This window comes from Pleurodeles waltl, chromosome 2_2, assembly GCF_031143425.1.
Source record: "Pleurodeles waltl isolate 20211129_DDA chromosome 2_2, aPleWal1.hap1.20221129, whole genome shotgun sequence".
Taxonomy (NCBI): domain Eukaryota; kingdom Metazoa; phylum Chordata; class Amphibia; order Caudata; family Salamandridae; genus Pleurodeles; species Pleurodeles waltl.
The window spans coordinates 898,518,720-898,544,202 of record NC_090439.1 but is presented as its reverse complement, the minus strand read 5'-3'; the positions used below and the strand labels follow the sequence as shown (position 1 = coordinate 898,544,202).

The following is a 25,483-nucleotide window of genomic DNA, read 5'->3' as shown; positions in this document are numbered from 1 at the left end:
CCAGTCGCAGTCGCCTCCTCAGGCTCTGCATCTAACTTCTGTGTCCGGCTCCTTTCTGGCCTATGAGATCCCCAGGGTTCAAGCAGTCCTGCGCTGTTGGTTGTAGTCTTGCAGCACCCCCAACAAGCAGTCTAGGCATGCACGCTGCCCTCACTGATCCTGTTCCGGGCATCGCCTTCCAGTCCCCCTCCTCCCACAGGCCGGGATACTCGGCTGTGTTTACTCAGGCCCAATATAGGTCTGTGCAACTCCATCACACCTATGCAGAGTTGGGGATCCAGGATTGGAGGTCCTCTGTGTCTCTGGGTCTGTCAGCGCAGGAGGGAAGCCACACCTCAGCACTTTGAGGCTCCCAGATACAGTCTGTGACACAGGAATGGAGTAAAAACATTATAAAGCAATTGGTATGCATGGATAAAAGTGAGTGTAAATATGTAACTAGTGCTCACTGCCAACCCATAGGTTGACGAAACTCCTTTGATCAAGACCTTCAGAAGAAGAGCTCCACACCTGCCATGTGGCGCCTTGTAATTTGTGAAATGTGCAGCCAGTCCTGGAATTTTAGCCAATAGCACAGAGGCCCTTGGGTAATGTTATCAGATGTCTCTTTGTCACCAGGGAATCAGAATCCAGTCTTAGGCCATCCTTTTTAAGTCATTGCTTTTGGGTGTGTTCGTCCCTTCCTTTTGGTTCACTGAACAAGATAAGTCCCCTGATGCTGTTGGTTAGCAATGGACAGTCCAGACTGGAAAATCGTGCCCCTGATGACATGGAGTCATTTGATAATCTTACTCTTTGGTGAGAAATATGGGAATGAGGTCACTAGTAGGGCAACCTCAAAACATTTGCTACAAATACTTACTGTCCCATCAAAAAATAGATAGCCCGATAAAGGTCTGCCAGGCTAGTGCTGATGAAGCATTCAAAGGGCTGTTGGGAAATGACTGTTGCCTCGTCAGCGAGCCATCTTTTATGTTGATTTATGTGGAGAGAGGAATGGCAGCTATTCGCAGAGTCCCAGGACCTATTCATGGCTGTGAGACTGGCGTTGTCTGTAAAGTGACGCGAGGGGAGCACATGGCATGTGCTTCTCTTGCTAACGATTAAGAGCGCAGCGCCGTTAAGTGTATCGCATAACTTTCTCGGTGAAGCGCAGGAGCAAGGTCCAGCAAGGTCCAGAAACGGCCACCCTGACGTAGGAGCTGCACGAGCGAGGCCGGGGCCGCTGTCCGTTACTATGAACCTGGCACACACTTCATGTCCTTGCAGAGTGACAACTCGGTGAACCAGAACCAAAAGAAAGGCTTATTCTCTGCCGTTCTGTCGTTTATCTCCCCTGCTGCTTAAGCACACGAGCATCCTGGTCTCGCACGTGGGTCCTCTCAGGCCTTCCACCTGCCAACCAGAAGCCGCGAGGGGCCCAGCAATGGCAGCCCAGGACCGGATTTTAATCCGAGGCGGGAGAGTAGTGAACGATGACAGCTCGCAGTTTGCAGATGTCTACATTGAGGGAGGCCTGGTGAAGGAGGTGGGAGCCAACCTGCTGCCCGGTACACCCGAGGGGGTGAGGGTGATTGACGCCTCCGGCAGACTCGTGATGCCAGGGGGGATCGACACGCACACCCACTTCCAGTTGGACTTCATGGGGACCAAGTCCGTCGATGACTTCTACGTAGGAACGAAGGTACACGTGGACGCATGCCTGTGAGCCTAGCTCGAGCCCTCTCCCAGCACACTTTATCCTTCTGTGCATGAAAATTGTGGAGAAAGTGTTTTGTTATTGGTTGATGTTTAACACCATAGGCTTCATTTAATTTTCGTAAAATGACAAACAGCATGGCGGCTCGGTGCATTCCGAGCTTGCGGATTTCAAAAGTGCTGGCAGATTATTCAACAATGTGTGGCAGTTCAGTCACAAAAAAAGACACAAACCGATATAAAGTGTTGATAAACTCTTCACAATACGCTGTTTGTCCTGGAAACTAGCCTGTAAAGTAACGCAAATAGTCTTAGCGCTACTTAGGATTACTTTGTGTTGAGGGGGATCCCATGGGTGTTACATGCCGTTCCCACTCTACCACTTATGATTCTTGATGTAAATCTACCACAATTAGTAGACAAAGCGTGCCACAAAAAATAATGCCTTCTTAAATCAAGCACTAACAAGTACAAATGTTTTTATTTCTAATAACCGTTCTCACATTGCATCTGTGTTCAACTGTACAGCACACATCCAATATGCGAAAAGTTTTAGGCTGAGTCTCAGCATAGTATTTTGTATTAGAAAGCAACCTTTCTAGATCAAATGAATGCTAGACATCACACGCCTTTACATAGTGGTATAGATTACATGCATGCTGCTTCGTAGTCTGTTAGTGCGCCAGCACTGGGAAAGAGAACAACAGTGTCAGACCTCATATTTTACAAGGTATGGCTCAATGATGCTCCTGCCCCAGTGTGATACAGAGTAGCAACTTTGGTTTTCCCACCTACTCCTCTGTTGCCCCTTCACCCCTTGTGGGCATTTCCATTTTTTGTGCTCTTTTTTGGAGGGATCGGCGCCTGCCATTTGATGCTGGCCCTCTGCTATATCAAAAGCTCCTCTACACGCTTTAACCTTTTATTAACCAATCTGGCTTGCGTCAACCTTCTTAGATCAGTGAATAAAAAAAGGAAAATGGTACCTTTGTTATTCTGTTGGGACACGCATGCCTGCCCCAGAACTACATGACCGATAATAGTAGCTGTGCCAGTGTACCTTTATTTCCTGTTTTGTACGGATATAACTGCAAAATAGCATTGGGAAAACAAAAGGTTCAAATGGGAGACCTATAGGCTTTACCAATTCTGGTTTAGTAAATGTGCTGCGTGGTGTTTTGAAGATCATGAGTTCGAATTGCAACAGGCGAGACATGTGTACAAGCCCTGGCATTTTGGAACAGCGGCGCTGCAAAGCCTTCCCAATGAGTAAGAGTATGCATCTGTCACACACTTCATGTGCTTCTGTCAGCGCTTTCTGAGCTGGAGAGATGCACTCCTTCTCACAGCTTTATCCAGTAGCACGTTTTAATGGTCAGTGTGACGTGCAACACACGTCTGTTTAATCACAAAACTGCATTAGAGGTACATTCGCCTTGGTTTATTATACAATTCTATCTTGAACATCTTGTAACAGGAACTAGAGATTCATCGGTTGCTGGCAAGCGATAGCTGCAGATCAGTCGCAGCACGTGTTTGTGCGCTAGCATACCACGGTTAATTTATTTCAGTTAGAATACACCCTTTCAGGTTTTAGGTTTCATATGTGTATAATAATGTGCTGGGAAAATGGTTATTAATGTCTTTCCCCATCCTTCCCCTCTACCGTGCAACCGACCCTCTCCCGTGCCGTCTTATGTCTTAATGAGGCACCTCTCCACTGCTCTCAGTGTCCTCTAGCGGCCCTGCACGTCACTCCACATTGCTGTATCGTGGTCCATTGCCACATGTGACACCTCCCTCCCGTTTGGCTACTTAGCCATCAACTCTTTGCATTCTGGAAGTGAAGTTTTGCCTTGCTCTTTGTAAATACAGGCTTCTGATACTCAGCATGCAAGGTTTGGTTGGGCGGAAAGCCAGGATTGTGTTGAGACTGGCACACATGCACGCACCTTTCCTGGCCCTCTGCCATGCCGCTGCTCATTGATATACACTTAGGTCCATATGTACAAAGCTTTTTTCTCGTTGCAAACAGGCCGATTCTAAGAATCGTGCCATTTCTGACAAGAAAAAAGTATTTGGCGATGCACAGACCCAATTTTGCGATTCGGTAATCTCTTTACCGATTTGCAAAAAGAGTTTACGAGTCGCAATTAGGAAGGGACATTACCTTCTTAATTGCGAGTTGCAGTGCAATGTATGATTGTTTTGTGACTGCGAATGCGGTCACAAAACAATCGCAGTTAGCACCAATTTCAAATTGTTGCTAACCCATTCGCAAACGTTTTTTTGTTTTTAAAATGCATTCCGTTTTCCTTTAACCCCTTCGCTGCCAGGCCTTTTCCCCTCCTGTGCCAAGCCTTTTTTTCACTATTTGGGGCAGTTCGCCATAACTTTTTGTCCACATAAGCTTTCCATGCCAAATTTGCTTCCTTTTTTTACAACATTCTAGGGATTCTAAAGGTAGCCAGAGTTTGTGTGTCCCCCTACAGGAGACCAAGAAATTAGCCAAAATACAGCAAACATTTTGTTTTTTTCAGAAAAATGGGAAAAAAGGTCTGCAGAAGAAAGCATGTGTTTTTTTCCCTGAAAATGGCATCAACAAAGGGTTTGCAGTGCTAAAATCACAATTTTCCAGCTTTCAGGAACAGGCAGACTTGAAACACAAAACCACACTTTTCTACACAATTTTGGCACTTTACTGGGACATACCCAATTTTTACTATTTTTTGTGCGTTCAGCCTCCTTCCAGTTAGTGACAGAAATGGGTGTGAAATCAATGATGGATCCTGGACAGCTAAACATTTCCGAAAAGTAGGCAAAATTCTGAATTCAGCAAGGGGTCATTTGTGTAGATCATTCAAGGTTTTCCTATAGAAAGTAACAGCTAAAATAAAAAACATATGAAATTGAGGTAAAAAATTAATTTCTGTCCACGTTTTCTTCTATCATTTTTTTCAGCTATGACAGATTTTTTAAAGCAATGTACCGTTACGTATACTGGACTCTTCTGGTTGTGGGTAAATGAGCTGCACTGTGCAATTGGTTTTCATTGTATACCAGGTACACAGCAATTCATTTGGTGAAATCTAAAGAGTGAAAAATTGTTATTAAGGAAATCTTTGTAGTTCCAAAATGGACACAAGATAAGGTGTTGAGAAGCAGTGGTTATTTGCACATCTCTGAAATCTGGGGTCCCCGTACAGGCATGTGAATTACAGGGCATTTCTCAAATAATTTTCTTTTTTACAGACTGTCTCACATTTGGAAGGGGAAAATGTAGAGAAAGACAAGGGGCAATAACACTTGTTCTTTTATTCTGTGTTCCCCTAGTCTCCTGATAAAAATGGTACCTCACAGGTGTGGGTAGGCCTAGTCCCGGCAACAGGAAACGCAACATGGACACATCACATTTTTATTTTGAAATCTGACGTGTTTTTTGGACAGTGCCTAGCTGTGGATTTTGGCCTCTAGCTCAGCCAGCACCTAGGGAAACTTACCAAACCTGGACATTTTTTAAAACTAGACACCTAGGGGAATTGAGAATGGGGTGACTTGTGGGGCTCTCACCAGGTTCTGTTACTCAGAAACCTTTGCATACCTCAAAATTTGGGAAAAAAAACACTTTTTCCTCAAATTTCGGTCAAAGAAAGTTCTGGCATCTGAGAGGAGCCACACATTTCCTTCCATTCAGCATTTTCCCAAGTCTTCCTATAAAAATGGTACCTCACTTGTGTTGGTAGGCCTAGTGTCCACGACAGGAAACGCCCCAAAACGCAACATGGACACATCAAATTTTTCCATTGAAAACTGATGTGTGTTTTTGGAAAGTGCCTTGCTGTGGATCTTGGTCTCTAGCTCAGCCGGCAATAGGAAAACCTACCAAACCTGTGGATTTTTTAAAACTAGACACCTAGGGAAACCCAGGATGGGGTAACGTGTGGTGCTCTCACCAAGTTCTGTTACCCAGAATCTTTTGCAAACCTCAAAATTTGACCAAAAAAACACATTTTCCTCACATTTTGGTCATAGAAAGTTCTGGAATCTGAGAGGAGCACAAATTTCCTTCCACCCAGCATTCCCCCAAGTTTCTCAATAAAAATGGTACCTCACTTGTGTGAATAGGCCTACTGCCCGTGACAGGAAATGCCCTGAACCCTACGTGGACACATCGAAATTATCAATTACAAAACTACCTGTTTTTGCAGGGGGGGCCACCTGTGTTTTTGGTTCTGGGCTCAGCAGCCATTTAAGGAAACCTATCAAACCTAAACATTTCTGAAAACTAGACTCCCGGGGGAGTCCTGAGAGGTGTGACTTGCATGGATCCTTCAGTCTTTTCTTACCCAGAATCCTCAGCAAACCTCAAATTTAGCTAAAAAAAAACCCCACATTTTCCCACATTTCTGTGTGGGATCACCGCACTGGCACACATTTCCTACCACCCAACATTCTCCTCAGTCTCCCAATGAATGATACCTCACTTGTGTAGGTGGGCAAAGTGCCTTTAACAGAGAAGAGCCAAAAACATGTCGAAATTGAGGGGGAACCAAAGCGGGTCCAAAAGGGCAGTTTGAGAAAAAGTGTTTTTAGGTTGACAAGTGGGGTAGATTTTTTATCAGTATAGATGCGACAATGCTGGGTGGCAGGAATTTTGTGAATTCCTGCAGATTATGGAAGGTTCCAAACAAAAAATGTGGGGAAAATGTGTGATTTCAAGCAAAGCTGGAGGTTTGAAAGGCATTATGGGTAAGAAAATGGTGTGGGGTGCATTTGAAACACACCACCCTGGACTCATCCAGATGTTTAGTTTTCAGGTATGTCTCGTAGATCCTTAAAGATGGCAGTGCCCCAAAGTCCAAAAAGTGCAGCCCTCACCATTCGAAGTGGGACGATTTTGAGAGTTAGCAAAGCTCTCGTGGCCCAAATGTGAAACCAGAACCCAAAATATTCAAATGTCCTCTTGCTTGCCATTGGGACAAGCTCTTTTAGTATGCTGGGGAGAGCTGAAAGACTGTTACCCCCTTCAGTTGCCATACTGGTTGGTAGCCACCACTCACTTTTTTTTAAATCCCCTGGCATCTAGTAGGCTTTCTGCCCCCCCCCCCTAGAGTGGATCGAGGGTAATTGCCCCATCTGCCCACCGGTGGGCAGGACAACTTTGTCCTTATTTATTTTGGGTGTACCCCCACACTCTTTAAAAAACAAAATGTTCCCTGGTGCCTAGTGGGCTTTCTGCCCCTTAGGGGCAGATGGGCATTACAAAAATAAACCGATCTGCCCCCAAGGGGGGCAGAAATAGCCAACAACAATGTGTCCCCATGGGGAGCGACCCTTCCCAAGGGACTGCCCCCCCAAAAAAAAACATATACACATACACCAATTGCTGGTGCCTAAGTGGGTTCTGCCCAGCCCTAAAATAAATAGGTCCAAGGGGGGAAGAAATGGGCAACAGTTGTGTGCCCCCCCTTTGGGGAGCGACCCTTGCCCAAGGGGTCGCCCCCACACTAAAAAAAAAGCAAACAGAAAAAATTCCAGGCGTCTGTGGTTTCTGCCCCCCTTGAGGGCAGTTGGGCCTGAAAATAGTAGGCCGATGTGCCCCCTTTAGGGGGTGACCCTTGCCCAAGGGGCCACCCTCCCCACACAAAACACACCTACACAGATCCCTGTCGCCTAGTATGTTTCGACCCCCCTGAGGTGCCAGATCAGCCGAAAACATGGGCAATGCCCTTTTTTTTTGGGGGGTGGGGGTGACCCTTGCCCAAGGGGCCACCCCACCCCTAAAAAAAAACCTGATAACAAAACAATCCCTGGAGCCTTCGTGGATTCTGTCCCATGGGCCTAAAAAAAATAGGACGCCCTGTCCCCAAGGGGGGGCAGAAATGGCAAACAGTTGTATGCCCCCTTTGGGGGGGGGCGACCCTTGCCCAAGCAGTCACCCCCCCCCACAAAAAATAAAATAAAAATATCCCTGGTGTCTTTGTGGCTTCTGCCCCCTGGGGGCAGATGGGCCTAAAAATAGTAGGCCGATGTGCCCCCTTTAGGGGGTAACCCTTGCCCAAGTGGCTGCCCTCCCCACACAAAACACACATACACAGATCCCTGGCGCCTAGTGTGTTTTGACTACTCCCCCCCAGGGGCCAGAGCGGCCAAAAACATGGCTGATCTAGCCCCAGGTGGTGCTGAAACATACAAAAAAATCTTGCCCTTGTAGCCTGTGTGCAGTTTTAAGCTATTTCGACCTGGCAAAATAAACCTTTTGCCATACCCAAATCTTCTTTTTTAATACATTTATTTCTCCCCTAGGGTATGCCCTAGGCAGCCCAGAGGGCAGGGTGCAGTGTATTTAAGAAGTAGGACATGTGATTTTAAGGTTTACATTTCCTGGTAGTAAAAAACTCCTATAATCGTTTTGACCACTGCAAGGCCTACCTCTCACATAGGAAAGAATTAGACTCATCTTGTTATACTTAATGACCTGTAATTTCCAAATGAGAGTAGGTGGCCAGTTTATGTTTGGTGTCTTTGGAATTGTGATGAAAAATCCTCTCTTATCCTAAAGTTGGATTTTAAATTGCAGTTTTGAAAATGGCATGTTTAGAATGTTGGCATTTTCCTGCCTCAGCAATTTAGTGGCTGCATTCTGTTATTGGGTCACATGACTGGGTGTAGCTGACAGTTGAGATTTGTGTATTCCTCCTGGACACCCACACACAGTATATGGCTTAGTTGTGGCTGGATGAGTCCTTACTGGCAGGGTGGGAGGGAAGATCTGGACACAGCCCTACTTATACTTGAATAGACTGTGGCCCTCATTACGAGTTTGTTGGTTGTAACACCACCAGACTCGCAGTGGCGGTCAGACCGCTACGGTCGTGGCGGTCGGACTGCCACAATATGAGCGTGACGGAGCCGCCACGGTCCGACTGCCAACACCGCCAGGTTGCCACCAGTCGACAGCCTGGAAGTCTCGGCAGTTGTAATCCGCCAGGGTGGCGCTGCATGCAGCGCCGCCCTGGGGATTACAACTCCTCAATCCGCCAGCCTTTTCATGGCGATTAAACTGCCATGGAAATGCTGGTGGAATGGGGGTGTCTGGGACCCCTGGGGGCCCCTGCACTTGGCATGGGCAGTGCAGGGTCCCCCATGGACTGCCCCGTTTCGCGTTCCACTGCCTGAATTATGGGCAGTGGAAAGCGCAGCGGCTGCTGCTGCACCTACCGCACGCCACATTGCCGCCAGCTTGTAGTCAATGTTAAGGCCCTGTTTCCTCCCGCTGGCCCAGCGGAAAAATTGTAATAGGGCCGGCGGTGTTCTGGCCCCACTGGCGGTCAGATGACGGTACAAGTTTGGTGATTGGCCTGCGCCCCCCACCAAACTTGTAATGAGGGTCTGTGTCTTGCCTCCACACAAAGGGCTGAAAACTCGCTGAGACCTTCAATGGGAAACCTCTAGAAGCTGCTCCCACCTTCCAGAGGAAGGGTACTAGGTATAAATATTGGACCTCAGACACTTACTCTTTAGTACACTTCTGGACCTGTGGCTACTCGACCAGAAGAAGGCTGCTGTGCTTCTGACCGGACTGCTACTCTGCTGGACTGCTGCCCTTCTGCACTACTGCTTTGTTGTCTGCTGCCTTGCTGTGCTGACTTACTACTTGCTGTCATTTTGCCTGGGTGAGAATGACTGGACCTACATCTTTTGAACCCAAGACCTAAGAGTGACTCAAAAGGCTAGTTGGCTGGCCTCCTGACTAAACCCTCAGGAACAGAAGGCTCCAACAACCTTGAACCTAGTACCTGGACTCTGCCATCTGTGAGTCCCACCCTGCCATGTGGTGTCACCCTGTTAGACCTGACATGATGAGGTAGTGATTCCCCAAACGTTTTAGCTTTTTCTCGTATCTTTTGCTGATTCTCTCTTAGTGGCCTTAGGGCTCCGGGCACTTTCTCACTGTAAGGACATTGTGAAAGTGTGTTAGCCTTTTCTACATATGTTAGCAAGTGGTGCTTACCTGTGTGAGTGCACTTGCACCTATGGTGTTCTTAAACATGTGTCCAGCCTGTCATAGCATGTCTGGGTGTGCACACTTGTACCTGTGGGGTTCTGAAACATGTCCAACCTGCCAATGCAGGCTTACATGTGCACAAGGGTATGTATGCCCAGGGAGTGAAGAATACCCATGTGTGTTGTCACTACCTATAAGAGTTGCTCTGCCCATAGGTAAACATGGGGGGAAGTTACCATTACTCCTAGCTGCTATAGTGGATTGCACTGGAGCAACCTTATAATGTTTCCTATCATTGGATTCATCCTGACAAACCCCTTCCTGTGGTAAAGGTGGTTTTGTCAATAACAAAGTAGAAATGCCACTTTTAAAAAGTGGACATTTCTACGTTTTAAAATGTGTTGTGTGTCTTTTAATTGGAGACTGGGGAAGCACATCTGGGCATTCCCCAGCAACAGCTATAAACCTTGGGCATACAAAAGGAATGACAGACCTCTGCCATTTGAGGGCCTGGCAGGATAGATTGGAGGGAGGGGTTTTCACACTTGGCCTTCTCATAGCCAGATTATGGCCCCCCTAAAAATTAAGATCTACATTCAATGGCTCTATGACAGACAGGACTAAACTTTAAGGGAAACATCTGTGGTTCAAAGGGGAACCCTCTGAACTACCCTCGACTTCAGAGGCACACTACAGTACAACTACTGGTGCCACACTGCAGCAAAGTAGAGATATGCTTGTGGGGACACAGGACTGGAGATACTGGACTGCGAGGTGCACAGTCAGTTCACAAGGAGGAATTACTGCCATTGGAAGGGACCAGGCACTCTTGCTGAATAGTGGCTTGCCTGGACTGATTGCCTGCTGCAGTGTGGCACTCCAAAGTGTGCTGTGCAAGGGCTTGTTGGCTTGCCCCGTGTTCTCTGGTGGAGGTCTTAGGGACAATAGAGACCTCCCACAAGGGATCAACATCTTCTACGTGTAGACACCTGGAGTACGGTGCCCTCTTGAGTGCCAGAATTGGTAGCTCTTCATTTGTGGAATCTGAATTGTCTGGTGCGACCCAACTCACTGCGTGCCAGACGTTGTACCACAAAACCAGGGAGGTACAGAATTGGTAACTCTTCATTTGTGTGACCGGAATCGTCTGGTGCCGCTCGTACCACTGTACCCTTGCCCAAGCGGTCACCCCCCACCCACAAAAAATAAAATAAAAATATCCCTGGTGTCTTTGTGGCTTCTGCCCCCCTTGGGGGCAGATGGGCCTAAAAATAGTAGGCCGATGTGCCCCCTTTAGGGGGTGACCCTTGCCCAAGTGGCTGCCCTCCCCACACAAAACACACATACACAGATCCCTGGCGCCTAGTGTGTTTTGACTACTCCCCCCCAGGGGCCAGAGCGGCCAAAAACATGGCTGATCTAGCCCCAGGTGGTGCTGAAACATACAAAAAAATCTTGCCCTTGTAGCCTGTGTGCAGTTTTAAGCTATTTCGACCTGGCAAAATAAACCTTTTGCCATACCCAAACTTTCTTTTTTAATACATTTATTTCTCCCCTAGGGTATGCCCTAGGCAGCCCAGAGGGCAGGGTGCAGTGTATTTAAGAAGTAGGACATGTGATTTTAAGGTTTACATTTCCTGGTAGTAAAAAACTCCTATAATCGTTTTGACCACTGCAAGGCCTACCTCTCACATAGGAAAGAATTGGACTTATCTTGTTATACTTAATGACCTTAATTTCCAAATGAGAGTAGGTGGCCAGATTATGTTTGGTGTCTTTGGAATTGTGATGAAAAATCCTCTCTTATCCTAAAGTTGGATTTTAAATTGCAGTTTTGAAAATGGCATGTTTAGAATGTTGGCATTTTCCTGCCTCAGCCATTTAGTGGCTGCAGCCTGTCACTGGGTCACATGTCTGGGTGTAGCTGACAGTTGAGATTTGGGTATTCCTCCTGGACACCCACACACAGTATATGGCTTAGTTGTGGCTGGATGAGTCCTTACTGGCAGGGTGGGAGGGAAGATCTGGACACAGCCCTACTTATACTTGAATAGACTGTGGCCCTCATTACGAGTTTGTTGGTCGTAACACCACCAGACTCGCAGTGGCGGTCGGACCGCTACGGTCGTGGCGGTCGGACTGCCACATTATGAGCGTGACGGAGCTGCCACGGTCCGACTGCCAACACCGCCAGGTTGCCACCAGTCGACAGCCTGGAAGTCTCGGCAGTTGTAATCCGCCAGGGTGGCGCTGCATGCAGCGCCGCCCTGGGGATTACAACTCCTCAATCCGCCAGCCTTTTCATGGCGATTAAACTGCCATGGAAACGCTGGTGGAATGGGGGTGTCTGGGAACCCTGGGGGCCCCTGCACTTGGCATGGGCAGTGCAGGGTCCCCCATGGACTGCCCCGTTTCGCTTTCCACTGCCTGAATTATGGGCAGTGGAAAGCACAGCGGCTGCTGCTACACCTACCGCACGCCACATTGCCGCCAGCTTGTAGTCAATGTTAAGGCCCTGTTTCCTCCCGCTGGCCCAGCAGAAAAATTGTAATAGGGCCGGCGGTGTTCTGGCCCCACTGGCGGTCAGATGACGGTACAAGTTTGGTGATTGGCCTGCGCCCCCCACCAAACTTGTAATGAGGGCCTGTGTCTTGCCTCCACACAAAGGGCTGAATACTCACTTGTGCCTTCAATGGGAAACCTCTAGAAGCTGCTCCCACCTTCCAGAGGAAGGGTACTAGGGATAAATATTGGACCTCAGACACTTACTCTTTAGTACACTTCTGGACCTGTGGCTACTCGACCAGAAGAAGGCTACTGTGCTTCTGACCGGACTGCTACTCTGCTGCACTGCTGCCCTTCTGCACTATTGCTTTGTTGTCTGCTGCCTTGCTGTGCTGACTTACTACTTGCTGTCATTTTGCCTGGTTGACAATGACTGGACCTGCATCTTTTGAACCCAAGACCTAAGAGTGACTCATAAGGCTAGTTGGCTGGCCTCCTCACTAAACCCTCAGGAACAGAAGGCTCCAACAACCTTGAACCTAGCACCTGGACTCTGCCATTGGTGAGTCCCACCCTGCCATGTGGTGTCACCCTGTTAGACCTGACATGATGAGGTAGTGATTCCCCAAACATTTTAGCTTTTTCTCGTATCTTTTGCTGATTCTCTCTTAGTGGCCTTAGGGCTCCGGGCACTTTCTCACTGTAAGGACATTGTGAAAGTGTGTTAGCCTTTCCTACATATGTTAGCAAGTGGTGCTTACCTGTGTGAGTGCACTTTCACCTATGGTGTTCTTAAGCATGTGTCCAGCCTGTCATAGCATGTCTGGGTGTGCGCACTTGTACCTGTGGGGTTCTGAAACATGTCCAACCTGCCAATGCAGGCTTACATGTGCACAAGGGTATGTATTCCCACGGAGTGAAGAATACCCATGTGTGTTGTCACTACCTATAAGAGTTGCTCTGCCCATAGGTAAACATGGGGGGACGTTACCATTGCTCCTAGCTGCTATAGTGGATTGCACTGGAGCAACCTTATAATGTTTCCTATCATTGGATTCATCCTGACAAGCCCCTTCCTGTGGTAAAGGTGGTTTGTCAATAACAACGTAGAAATGCCACTTTTAAAAAGTGGACATTTCTACGTTTTAAAATGTGTTGTTTGTCTTTTAATTGGAGACTGGGGAAGCACATCTGGGCATTCCCCAGCAACAGCTATAAACCTTGGGCATACAAAAGGAATGACAGACCTCTGCCATTTGAGGGCCTGGCAGGATAGATTGGAAGGAGGGGTTTTCACACTTGGCCTTCTCATAGCCAGATTATGGCCCCCCTAAAAATTAAGATCTACATTCAATGGCTCTATGACAGACAGGACTAAACTTTAAGGGAAACATCTGTGGTTCAAAGGGGAACCCTCTGAACTACCCTCGACTTCAGAGGCACACTACAGTACAACTACTGGTGCCCCACTGCAGCAAAGTAGAGATATGCTTGTGGGGACACAGGACTGGAGATACTGGACTGCGTGGTGCACACTGTCAGTTCACGAGGAGGAATTACTGTCATTGGAAGGGACCAGGCACTCTTGCTGAATAGTGGCTTGCCTGGACTGATTGCCTGCTGCAGTGTGGCACTCCAAAGTGTGCTGTGCAAGGGTTTGTTGGCTTGCCCCGTGTTCTCTGGTGGAGGTCTTAGGGACAATAGAGACCTCCTGCAAGGGATCAACACCTTCTACGTGTAGACACCTGGAGTACGGTGCCCTCTTAAGTGCCCACATCATCTGCTGGATCCCTCCTGTTAGCAGTGGTGTGAGCGTGGAACTAAGTATTGTGTCTGGAGAATGGATTGCCCCATGCGGAGCCCCAAAGGAACTGCCCACATTCCAGGGGTGTAGCCCTGCATCGTGGGTCCTTGACACCCATAAGCATCCTGGTGGTTAGTGGATTCACCAGTTGTGGGACCCCGTGTGGCCCTCTTCGTCGTTTGTGCCACATTTCTCTTGTGCATCACGCCGACTGCAACTTCATTGCATGCAGTGTCCGATTCACAGGTTGCGACCCTCGGAAGTGGGGGTGTACCCTTAGCTGTGCCGCATTCTACCTCTTGTGGCACCACCTGTGTGTGTGACCAGAATTGTCTAGTACGACTCAAGTCATTGCGCACCAGATGTTGTGCTTCATTTCCAGGGAGGTACAGAATTGGTAGCTCTTCATTTGTGGAATCTGAATTGTCTGGTGCGACCCAACTCACTGCGTGCCAGACGTTGTACCACAAAACCAGGGAGGTACAGAATTGGTAACTCTCCATTTGTGTGACCGGAATCGTCTGGTGCCGCTCGTACCACTGTGGCCCCAGACATTGTGCCTCATTCCCATGGAGGTACTGAATTTGCTCCTTTGCCCCCGATGTGCCACATTTTCAGGGAGGCACAGGAGAGTGAATTTGTGTTCTGGAGTGCCTGGATTGCCTGCGTGCGACTTTGTTCAACTTTTGTCCTACGGGGTGCCTCCTCCTTCCGAGAGGCTCCCCTGCTTCATTGCTCACTTATCGATTGCTCCTTTTGATGCCCTCAGTGCAGCGAATCATTTGTCATCTCCTCACCTGGCCAGACATCTCATTGCTTCCAGGTCGTATTGACAGAATGAGATCTGGGGGTGAGAGTAAGTGAGTGGGCAACAGAACGCTTCTGGGAACGATCAGAAGCAGATGCCACGATGTGCCCCCTCCCTCTTGTGGCTCGAAGAACTAGGCAAGTGCCTGACGGCATGGCGGGGTGACCTTTGATTGAACTTCCCAAAGGGTGGCCAAACCTCTGTTTGTTGACTGAAACCACCTGCTACCTATCCCCCTACCTGTTTTCCCAGGACCCTGAATAAGTGTGACTCTGTCCGGGATCAACCTAGTGTCCTGGGGTGGGGGGGGGGGAGTTTCCTTCAACTCCAATCCGTGGGGCGTGGGGTAGTCAGGGTTTGCTAAAGGGTGGAGAAGGGTTTTTGGGCCACCGGATCTGTGAGTGCAATATCTACTGACAGACGGATATCAGTGCATTACATTGGGTGCTGTGTGTGCATGTGGGTGCCATACAAACCTGCATGATATCCACAGCACCGGGTAGAATGTAATACCTTTGACATTGGTTTTACCTGTGCCCACTAGGCTATTTAAAAGTGTTATAATTGCCTATGTATGCACATTACTGCTATTGTTGTGAACCAGAGTGCACCCTATAACTGTGAGGGATTGAATTAGAATAAATGTTTGGATGAGTCTTGTGCTCACAATGTTTTGCAATGCATGAGCATGCTGGGAGTAAAGTAGGCTCTTTCCCAACATGTACATATTACTGATGTAATTTTAACTCTGTTGGGCCTAGTACTGCTAGTGATATTTCCAAATGTGATTTGTGCCCAGAGATATAAGATATTCATGGTGTGTTAACTAATATGTGTTGATACAAACTTTATTTACATACACCTCGTCTGAAATGTCTTGCGACGCTCAATGTATTTGTTGTGTAAAAGTACTGTGCCAATGGTTTACACATTGCCCCCGTGATAAGCCTGACTGCTCAGTGCCAAGCTAACAAGGACGAGCACAGGATAAACAGTGAGTGTAATCTCCCACCCCTGATGATAGTGGTAGGTTCTGCCTGCCTAAGGCCTCACCTCAGCCAACCAGTGTGTGCTGCCTCCAACACACCTCAGTCCTGGACCCTTGAAAGTGGGCCTGAAGGTGCTCAGCCAGCCCATCTGCAGATCCAGCAGAACCGAAACATCTCCCCTGCTCTGTGGTGTAAATCCAACCAATACTGATGCATAGCCTCTGCTGCAAGGGGTCTCCCAATGCAAAAGACTCTGCATCAACCCCACAGTCCCATCAGAAACACTGCCTCTGCGAAGCTTTGCAGGCTGTCACATCAGTTGCTGACCTCTGCATTGATGACGATGCAGGTTCTCACATTCTTCCATTCACACCACATTCCTCTGCAGTTTGTCAGACACGCCCTTTTTCTCTCTTCACGTCTTCCTGAAATTCATCTTCTACATATCTCACACTTCATGCCTTTCCTCTTCAGTAACCTCTTTGCACAATCCTCATATGTACTTCCTCACATATCTTTCACTTCACCACCTCAAACACTCAGTGCACCCACTCACCTGTAAGCAATGCATTTTCTTTTACTTACGTCAGTATGCAGACTTTGGCCTACATTAATTATACCAACAGGCACTTTGTAGCCTGCACTGTCAATATTTTGACCACTATTTATTTTCATAATGATAGAAATTGGGTTGTTTGTTGACTGGGGTGTGAGCCCTGGTCAAGCAACAGCCACAATCTTAGTCAGAGTAAGGCACAAGCAAACCCTAAATTATCCTGTGCTAGCCCTCTGGCAGCTTTGCACAGAGCAGTCAGGCTTAACTTAGATGCACTGTGTATAGTATTTGTGCAGCACTTCAAACAGTAAAACAGTGAAAACACCAATTTATTAGAACTTGAGTTATGAATTTGGGAAGAATTATCTGTAACATAGCGCTTCAAAGCATGAAGCACCAACTGAGGAATCTGGTCACGCCAGACTGCAACAAAGTAAAAAATTCAGGCCAACCCTGATGGAGCGCAAGCCAGCTACAGGGACCCAGTTAGGCCATCTGAACAAAAGTACCTTAAATCATAGTTGCGGAGTGTTGCGTCAGTTCCGAACCATGCAGTAGAGGTTTTCATCGATTTTCTTCTATGCAACAGTGGCAATGTCAGTTCCGAGATGCAGGCGCATAAGGGGGCATGTTCCTGCTGCATCGACAACGAGGATCCAGGCGCTGGGCCTTGTGATTTGAAGACTGATGTTGAGGATGCGTTTTGCTGTCAAGGTGCTGCATCGGTTCTGATGAGCGCAGAGGCTGCGATGCTGAGATTTGGCGTCATTGTCGAGGCTATCTCCAACAGGGGTGCGAGGAACCTGCATCAGAAATAGCATTGCAGTGGCTGTTCTGAAGGTGATGTGCTGCTTCTGTTCCTCGCAACAGCAGCATAGGATGTGTCGGTTCGACTGAAGCAAACACCTTAGACCCATTTCCAAGGGTCCAGGACTGGGGTAGCACCACTTGGTAAGACAGACACATAGATGGAAAAGTCCAGGTGGTTGGAAGTCTTACATGTCCCTGAGATTTCAGATCTGGAGGCCAGCTAGCTGGCCCTTAGAGTCACTCTGGGTTCAAGTGATGCAGGTCCAGTCCTTCTCATCCACGCAGGGCAGCAAGCAAAGCAACAGTCCAGCAAAGCAACAGTCCAGCAGAGTGGCAATCTCAGAACTGTAATTTAAAATCCAACCTCACCAAAAGTTGGGATTTTAAATTGTGATTCCAAAAACACCAAACTCAAAAAGTTTATCTCTTCCAGATTGGGAATTACATTTATAAGATGTAATACATTAATCCCAATGTTATACCATAGAAGAGATAGGCTTTGCTGTGGTAAAAACCTACTTTGAGAGTTTTTTGCTACCAGGACTTGCACCAGCAATGTATTTAAAAGGCCTGACATGTAAAACTTAAAAGTACATGTCATCCCTTTTAAATAAATTGCACCCTGCCCTCTGGGTGGTCCATGGCCTACCTTAGTGATGACCTATGTGTATATCAAAAGGGTTACTATGCCAGGTCGACATGACAGTGTAAAACTGCACATACAGGTTCTGCAATGTCAGGCCTGAGACATGGTTACAGGGGTGTGGAATTTATTAAAATATCTACTTTTCCATGGGTCAGTTTGCTTCTGAAATCTATTTGTCCAGTAAAAAATCTACTTGTCCTTTTGGTGCCATCTAGTGCGGCAACAAATTATGGCAGCAATCATATTATGTAAGACCCCTGATAATAGTCTCTTTGATTATGCCAGAGCTACTACTACAATAGGGCTTGAATACTTGCAATTTCAATCCGTACTGTAGCAATTTCCTTATTTTGCCACCTTTCCACAGGTCTACATACTGGGGCTGGGGCAAGCAGTAAGCAGTAGTTCTAGGGCTGGAAAGCCTATGAGTCTGCAAATCTACAAACTTGCATTTTTTATGGATTTTCACCAGCTCTTCTCTAATCTTTCCCCATAATGAGAAAGGTAGAAAGGTTGCAAATTTACTCCTGACAATGGCAGAAAAAGACATTCTTCCAAGGTTGGGAAAAAAGTGGTTAGAGGGAAAGTGAACTTGTAAACGTTCAATACATTTTCACATGAGCAAATCTACACATGCATATTTGCTTGTGCTAAAATACAGTTCACAAATATTCCCTGGGAGTATAATTTCCTGGTCTACTTCTGTAAGTTCTTGTGATTTCACGAAAGCTACTAATTCAAAGACATATACCATGGGTGCACTTTTGTTACTTTCTTTAAGAATTGGGTCCGTAATTAGGTCTGGCGTTAACAAAGACATTTTGTTTTTTTTAAACTTCTATTTCTCTGTCACCTGGCTTTACTGTGAGTGATCATATTCTTCTCTTCCACAAGGAGCATATTGGCACACAAAGTAGTTTTGTTCAGTGCAGGGAACTACTGTGGCAATCAGTGGCGTAACAAAACTGGAGGGAGCTCCCCTGCAAAGAACATGGAGGCTGCAGGGCCTTTTCTTACGCCACTAGTGGCAATGTGTGCTTTTTGAGACCAACATTTTTTTTCTTCTTTTTGCCAGTGTTTGTTACAATGGTGCATGCCTGGCAGCTCCCACAACAATATAATGGCACAAAAACCATGTCAAAACAAGACACTCATTGACAAAACCAAAAGAATCACAAAAAAAGTTGGATCGGTTGGCTTTGCCAGTGCTTATTTATTTTCATGCTTCCCATTATCTTATTGAAAATGGCTACACTGATTTTCCTTTAGGAATTTTTTTTGGGAAATACTAGCATGCATCAATACATTTTACTAAATGACGCTTCAACACCTAAACTTTTATAGTAGTGAAATGTTTTTTTTCCTACTTGCATTTTTTTTACATTTTATTTTGAATACAAAGAATCATAACTCTTGCTTACAAGCTTCTGCAGACATTTGCATCTAGTCAGAGAGCATTCTGGGAGCATTATATTTAGCCTCATATTGTTAAACTTTTCAAAACGTGTACACTTTTTTTTTTTTACTGGCACCATTGTCAGTAGTGCAGTGTGACCTTAAAACTTTTATTTCAGCGCTCACCCTAATAATGTAGGCTTTTCAATAATGAACCGTAAATACAAGTTCGGACAGCATTTAGATATGTGTGGTCATATTACCTCAACTGCACACAGTTTCCTTTTTAGTAAACTGGCAGCAAAAGGGTTTGTGCTGCAGGGTGTTGGTGCCTACTTGTCCCAAGGAAAAAATAAACATGAAAATATTTTGCCCTTGTCCCCAAACAATATGTCCTGGGTGTGGGGTGATAGGAATTCCACATCCCTGCTGAGTTAAAGGGCTATTTAAGCGGGTGGCACAATCAGTGCTGCAGGCCTACAATTTGGTTTTTAATTTACAGGCCCTGGGCACATGTAGTGTACTGTAGTTTTGATACTTCATCGATACACACGCGTACTCGCGCTTCACATTTTGACTCACTGTAAGGTGGATTGATATAACTGATATCAGCAGATATGTTGCTTAACGGAATTATTCTGGGATTCGCTTGTAAGGAATACTTATGATATAGGACGCATCTACATATATGTTTAGCCCTGATGAAGTCATTGGGAAACTCCCGGATGAAACACGTGTTGGCTATCAATTTGGATGCGGCTGCTAAAATTTAAATAATAAACTATATCATCCTTTGAAGAATATGATTGAACCTTGATTTGAGAAAATCTGGACTGGCTATCAATTTGGATGCGGCTGCTAAAGTTTAAATAATAAGCTATATCATCTTTTGAAGAATATGATTGAACTTTGGTTAGAGAAATCTGGACTTGGACTTTGGATCATAGCAATGTTGGAACAACAGATCAATTAATTCTACTATTTGGATTTGGACAGTGATACTGTAATTGGGGATTATGTTGGAAATAATCCTATTAATTTTCAGAAATATATGACAAAACATTACCTATGTATACAGACTTATGAGTACTATTATTTTTCATGTTATAATGAGTGCTTCTTGTACTTTATATTTGCAATAGTGCTTTTAGCATCTATCAAGACCTTTTGGGTGTGGTCTTTCAAGAGTGCACCATTTCAAGATTCGACATTCTTCGTTGATATTCACCTCGCTACCCAGAGCGCCTAGTTTTCTCCCAGTACAATACACCCACACATAGTTAGAGCACTGTAGTAGGAACTTATAAGCAAATTAAATATGGCAATTGGGGATAAGCAAATGTTACCATGTTTAGTGGAGAGAGCACAAGCACTTTAGCACTGGTTAGCAATGGTAAAGTGTACACAGTCATAAAGCCAGCAAAACGAGGTCAGAAAAGTGGAGGAGGTAGGCAAAAGGTTGGGGAGAAGCCCTCCCCAAGGTTGTCAGGTCCAATACATAGAATCACAGTTGCAACTGGCATATGGGACCATAGCTCTGTGTGCTCTGCAGAGAGGCTCCAGATTGGATGACTATGGATTCTGAACAACTTTTTGACTCAATGACGGGCACAGTGAAAAAATCCACTGCCTTCAGCCTCGCTGCAGAACTCTCAATTGTAGTGCATTGTAAACACATGAAGCTACCATTGCAACTAGGAAGACAGTCACCCAGGCCCTCATCTCCAGGCTTCTCAACTACAGCAATGCACTCTACGCCAGAACTATGAAGCAGCACTTGAACCGCTTCCAGACCATCCAGAACATGGCAGCGAGACTCGTCCTCGACCTCCCCAGAAGAACTATCATCTCTCCCCATCTCAGGGCCCTCCAGTGGCTCTAAATCCAGCAAAAGTGCCACTTCAAGCTCCTCACACACACCTATAAGGCTCTCCACGATGCCAGACCTGTCTATATTAAACGCATCACATTCCACTGACTTAACAGAAAGCTCCGCTCAGCCAACCTCGCCCTGGCCTACGTCCCCCCCCATCTGTCGGGAACACCCTGGTGGCTGCTCCTTCTCCCACCTCGCCACCAAGACCTGGAACAACTCCCCTTCCCTGGAAGACTTCAGAAGGCAGCTCAAGACATGGCTCTTTGACTTCCATGACTAGCTGGCCAAGTCTCGCAGACTCCCCCCAGCGCCTGGAGACTCCTCGGGTGACAAGTTCGTGCCCAACAAATCTCCATGATTGATTGATTGATTGAAGGTGTCTCAGATCAAAGTATGCATTATACAAGAGTAATATGCTTCCTGACCCAAAAAACTAAAACACAACATCCAAGAAATAGTATACTCTTGGGGAGTGGAAGATTAAGTAAAACACATGAAATATAAAAAAGGAACTAAATTGCCGACAGGGGTTACCTTACAGTTTTTTACATTCATTGTTCAGAAACTGATCAGTTTTTTGCCTGTAAAAATAAGAACATGGTTATAGGCCAGGTAGAGACCCGTTTTAATGTTATCATTTAATCACTAACGAGTCTCAGACCTGGCGGGACCTGGCCCACTTAAAGCCCTAGAGCAGATCACTGTTCATCTGCTTATGCATATTGATGGCGTTGGTGTGTTCGGGCTGCTTTTGTAACCATGGACGACCGTCCCAAGAAGGACAGCTCAGTGCTTGTGATGTTGTGACCCTCCTGTTTGCACGCAGGTGCTTGTGTGAACAGGAACCTATATTATGCCAAATGCTATATAGTTATGCACCATGAATGAAGCGGGCCCATATTTATACTTTTTTAGCGCCGCATTTGCGTCATTTTTTGACGCACAAACGGCGCAAACCTGCAAAATACAATTGTATTTTGTAAGTTTCCGCCGTTTTTGTGTCAAAAAGCAGCGCAAACGAGGCGCTAAAAAAGTATAAATATGGGCTCGAGTCTCTCCTTAGAAGCATGATAAATGTACCTTCACGATCTACCAAAGTCATTGCCGAGACGCATACCATACCTTACATTGTGATCAAGCCAATATAAATGATTTTATGTGAAGTATTCTCATCATAAAATAATTTTAATAGTATTATGCGTTAGCAAGAAAAGATGCTTGTAAATGTTGCTATTGCTTGGCTATGGCCCAATCTTTTTTCTAGTAATGAAGTAGCCCCCGTTACTTCAGTCTCATGACTGTTTTAAGAATGAGATAGTGTGGGCTCAGCAGACAAACAGCAATATCAGGCCATTGGTGGCAGCCCTAGCTTTGTTCGGTCACTGACAATCTCAGCCTCCTGATGTGCCTGACTGAAGAGAAGGGCAGCTCGGGCAAGGTCCTCCCACTTTCCAAAGTATAATGTGCATGTCCATCCGGCACCCTTCTGAGACCCAGAGCCTGCAAATCAAAGAAGCCTTCCACACAAGGCTGTCTGCCGACCGTACGCAATGTTAATAATGACTATCCCCAGATATTTGAGGGCTGAGTTAGTCTAGGGCATCATCCCCTCCTGAAATATTGTTAGATATTTCCCTAGGCACAGGCGAAGTTTATATTATGCTGCCATAATTCATGTAATTTTATGAATTTCGCAATACATTATAGCATGGAAATGCAGAAACAACACGAGTAACCAGAATGCCAGCAGCTGTTGTTCACAGAATTTGTGTACTTTGCGCAAAATGCTTCCTCTCATCAATTGGCTTGAGGACTCATATCTCACTAATATATAATGCTAAAAGATGGACTTGCATTTCATATTATTTTTCCAAAATGTCACATAATTAAGTGAAAGAAAAATAAATGAATTTCACCCCCACCTAATATCTATACCTCTCCTCTGAATTTCGATGAAACCATATAAATGCTTCCACTTCCAGGAGACCTAGGCCGCTTAGATGGCCTGAATATGTCTAAATATACTGTGCAGCCACATGATTATGCATGAATGTTACTGATTCAAAGGCTTATCATTGTAAAGCACGCCACCACCAGAGTTCAGTATTATTAATCAATTTATAGTTTCAGTGTCTAGTGCTTGAACCTTGGAACTGGCATTGTTCACGGAAAACAGTAAATAAATAAAATGTTCAGTCTTACAATCTAACAGCCTCTAAGAGGGGTTTACAGCATACCTACTGGGGGTACACAGCAAATACCAAAGCAGCTCAGGGTACTGGAGACCGATTTTGGGCTATATTCATGTTGCCTTCTACAAGTCTTGAAACATGGTTCATGTCCTTCCATGCTGCCTTGGAGGATGGCGGCAGCCTTTGAAACTGTGTGTTAAGAAGTATAATGAGTATAAAGAGCACATCTCAAGTGCTCAAACTCCAAAAATAAAACGCTCACTTACAATATTTGTTGAAGAAGTTACCTCAAGTATGAAAATACCATTCTTTACAAATAGATATTGACTTGAGAGAATGCCTTACAGTTCTACTGCATTCTCTTTATAACAAATGCCATTGTATCTCTTGCATATGTAGTGTGTATGCGTGACTTCTTTCGCTTCCTGCTCTTGTGAGGAAATCAGTGCTTAATTTGTGCTTGTTGTTTCCGGTGCGCAGCACCGGCAACTATTCGTGAGGGCCGGCACTTATTCTTCTACCTCAAGCATTTGCTGCAAGCAAAAGACACACATGGGAAAGACGGAGGAAGTGAAAAATGAAAAAGTGTCACAAAGGGAGAAAGCAGAAAGCTGCAAAAGTGAGCTGGAAGGGCAGGGAGTGGCTTTAAATAGACTGAAGAGGCCTGAGACGGTTTTAGGATTACGCTGCCTCAGTATTCCGTGTTCCCACATTTAATTTCTAGCAACCGCGTGTTTGAGAGGAGGGCTTTGGCTACCAGCACGTTTTAATTTACATATTAAGCACTGGAGGATATACTACCCATCAGGCCTGGTTCTAACGGATGGACCAGGCCCACCCACCCAAACATGATCTTTGGCCCTCCCAGTAACAGCAAAACAGGCCACAGAGAAAGCACCTGCTAATTGCTTCCTCCATGTCAGCAAACGTGATTTTTTGTTTCACTTTTGTTTCTTTAATTATCCGTCAGGGGTCACTGAGACATCTCTAGAAGACATTTTATAGTGCATTGTTTTAATAATAGCTGTTTTACTAGTGTACTGATAGGGAGAAAAATACCGCCTTTAGATGATTTTCTCTATTTTTCTACTGTCTGAGACAAAACTCTGGGCATGCCCGTAAAAAGAAAACAGCCCTGTGGCAAGCTTAGCTCATGTCTGAGGCAAGCTGCAGGGTAGGTGTGTGTTGGGGAAGAGGAGACAGGGGTTTACCTGCCAATGATGCAACAGGTGTAGTGGCACCAGAGCCCAGGTTGTAGACTACTTCCAGAATTGTTGAAAATTGGGCACACATTGGCCCACCCAAACGCACACTTGGCCCATCCATATATAAATTCCTGGAAACTGGCCTGCTACCCATCCACAAATTAACAAAGAGGGCTTCGCTTGTGAGTCCTGTGATAATCATGCAAATTTGAACAAGATCGGGGTTACAACATTTAATAACACCTGATTTTTTCCTGGAGCTATTTTTTCCACCATTCTGATGTGTGGAGCTTGGAATGGGTGTGTCGTACCACATCCGATGAGTACCTTTACAGATTTTTAAAATTCCTTCCTTTGTCTCCCATTAGGCCCAAGAGGCCAGCGATCCTTGAGCAAGTGGAAATGGTCATTTATCAGAAGGAAAAGAACAGACAACAACAATCAATTTAAGATTATAGCTACAGCCTGGTCATTCCTATCTAGTGTCTCAAACTAGAAGAGGTCTACCTTGTTATGTTCCATTGAACATAGCCAATAAATGCTTCCTCCCTTCAGGGAGAACACCAGAATTAAACCTGGAACGGTTGGGCCTCTCCTAATGAATTGGTGTCCAGTAGAGCCCTTCAGGTTAAATATTTTGCTGTAGACGCTACAGATTTGAATCTAGTTTGCTGAAAGATTGTTTTTTTGATGGGACATTTCAGAGTCTAATTTGGTTAACAAAGTATCTCTAATTATACCCACATTGTCATGGTAACTTTTGTTGAGCTGACGGGTCTTTACTATTTTAGTTGGCGTTGGGGACTATTTCTTTCATAATTCCATTTGTGTGGAAGGGATGAACACCCGAAAACTATCAAGATCCCTGAGTCTGTGCTGTTGCCAGGCTTGAGATTTTTACTTATATTTGGAATATTCAGAAAACAATCAGGTGTATCTCTACACATTGCCTACCTTCTACATTTTTGCCTGCTTTAAGCAGGTAGGTCGC

General features: G+C 45.8%; 1 protein-coding gene across 1 annotated transcript in view; it reads left to right on the top strand.

Annotated features, from left to right (window-relative positions):
- The first annotated feature begins 1,286 nt into the window (after positions 1-1,286).
- DPYS (dihydropyrimidinase) overlaps positions 1,287-25,483 on the top strand; it is a 417,549-nt gene continuing 393,352 nt past the window's right edge. The window contains exon 1 of the mRNA XM_069220604.1: positions 1,287-1,684. Within this exon, the coding sequence (XP_069076705.1) occupies positions 1,427-1,684 (258 nt within the window). The 5' untranslated portion in view covers positions 1,287-1,426. The remainder of the gene's footprint in view (positions 1,685-25,483) is intronic.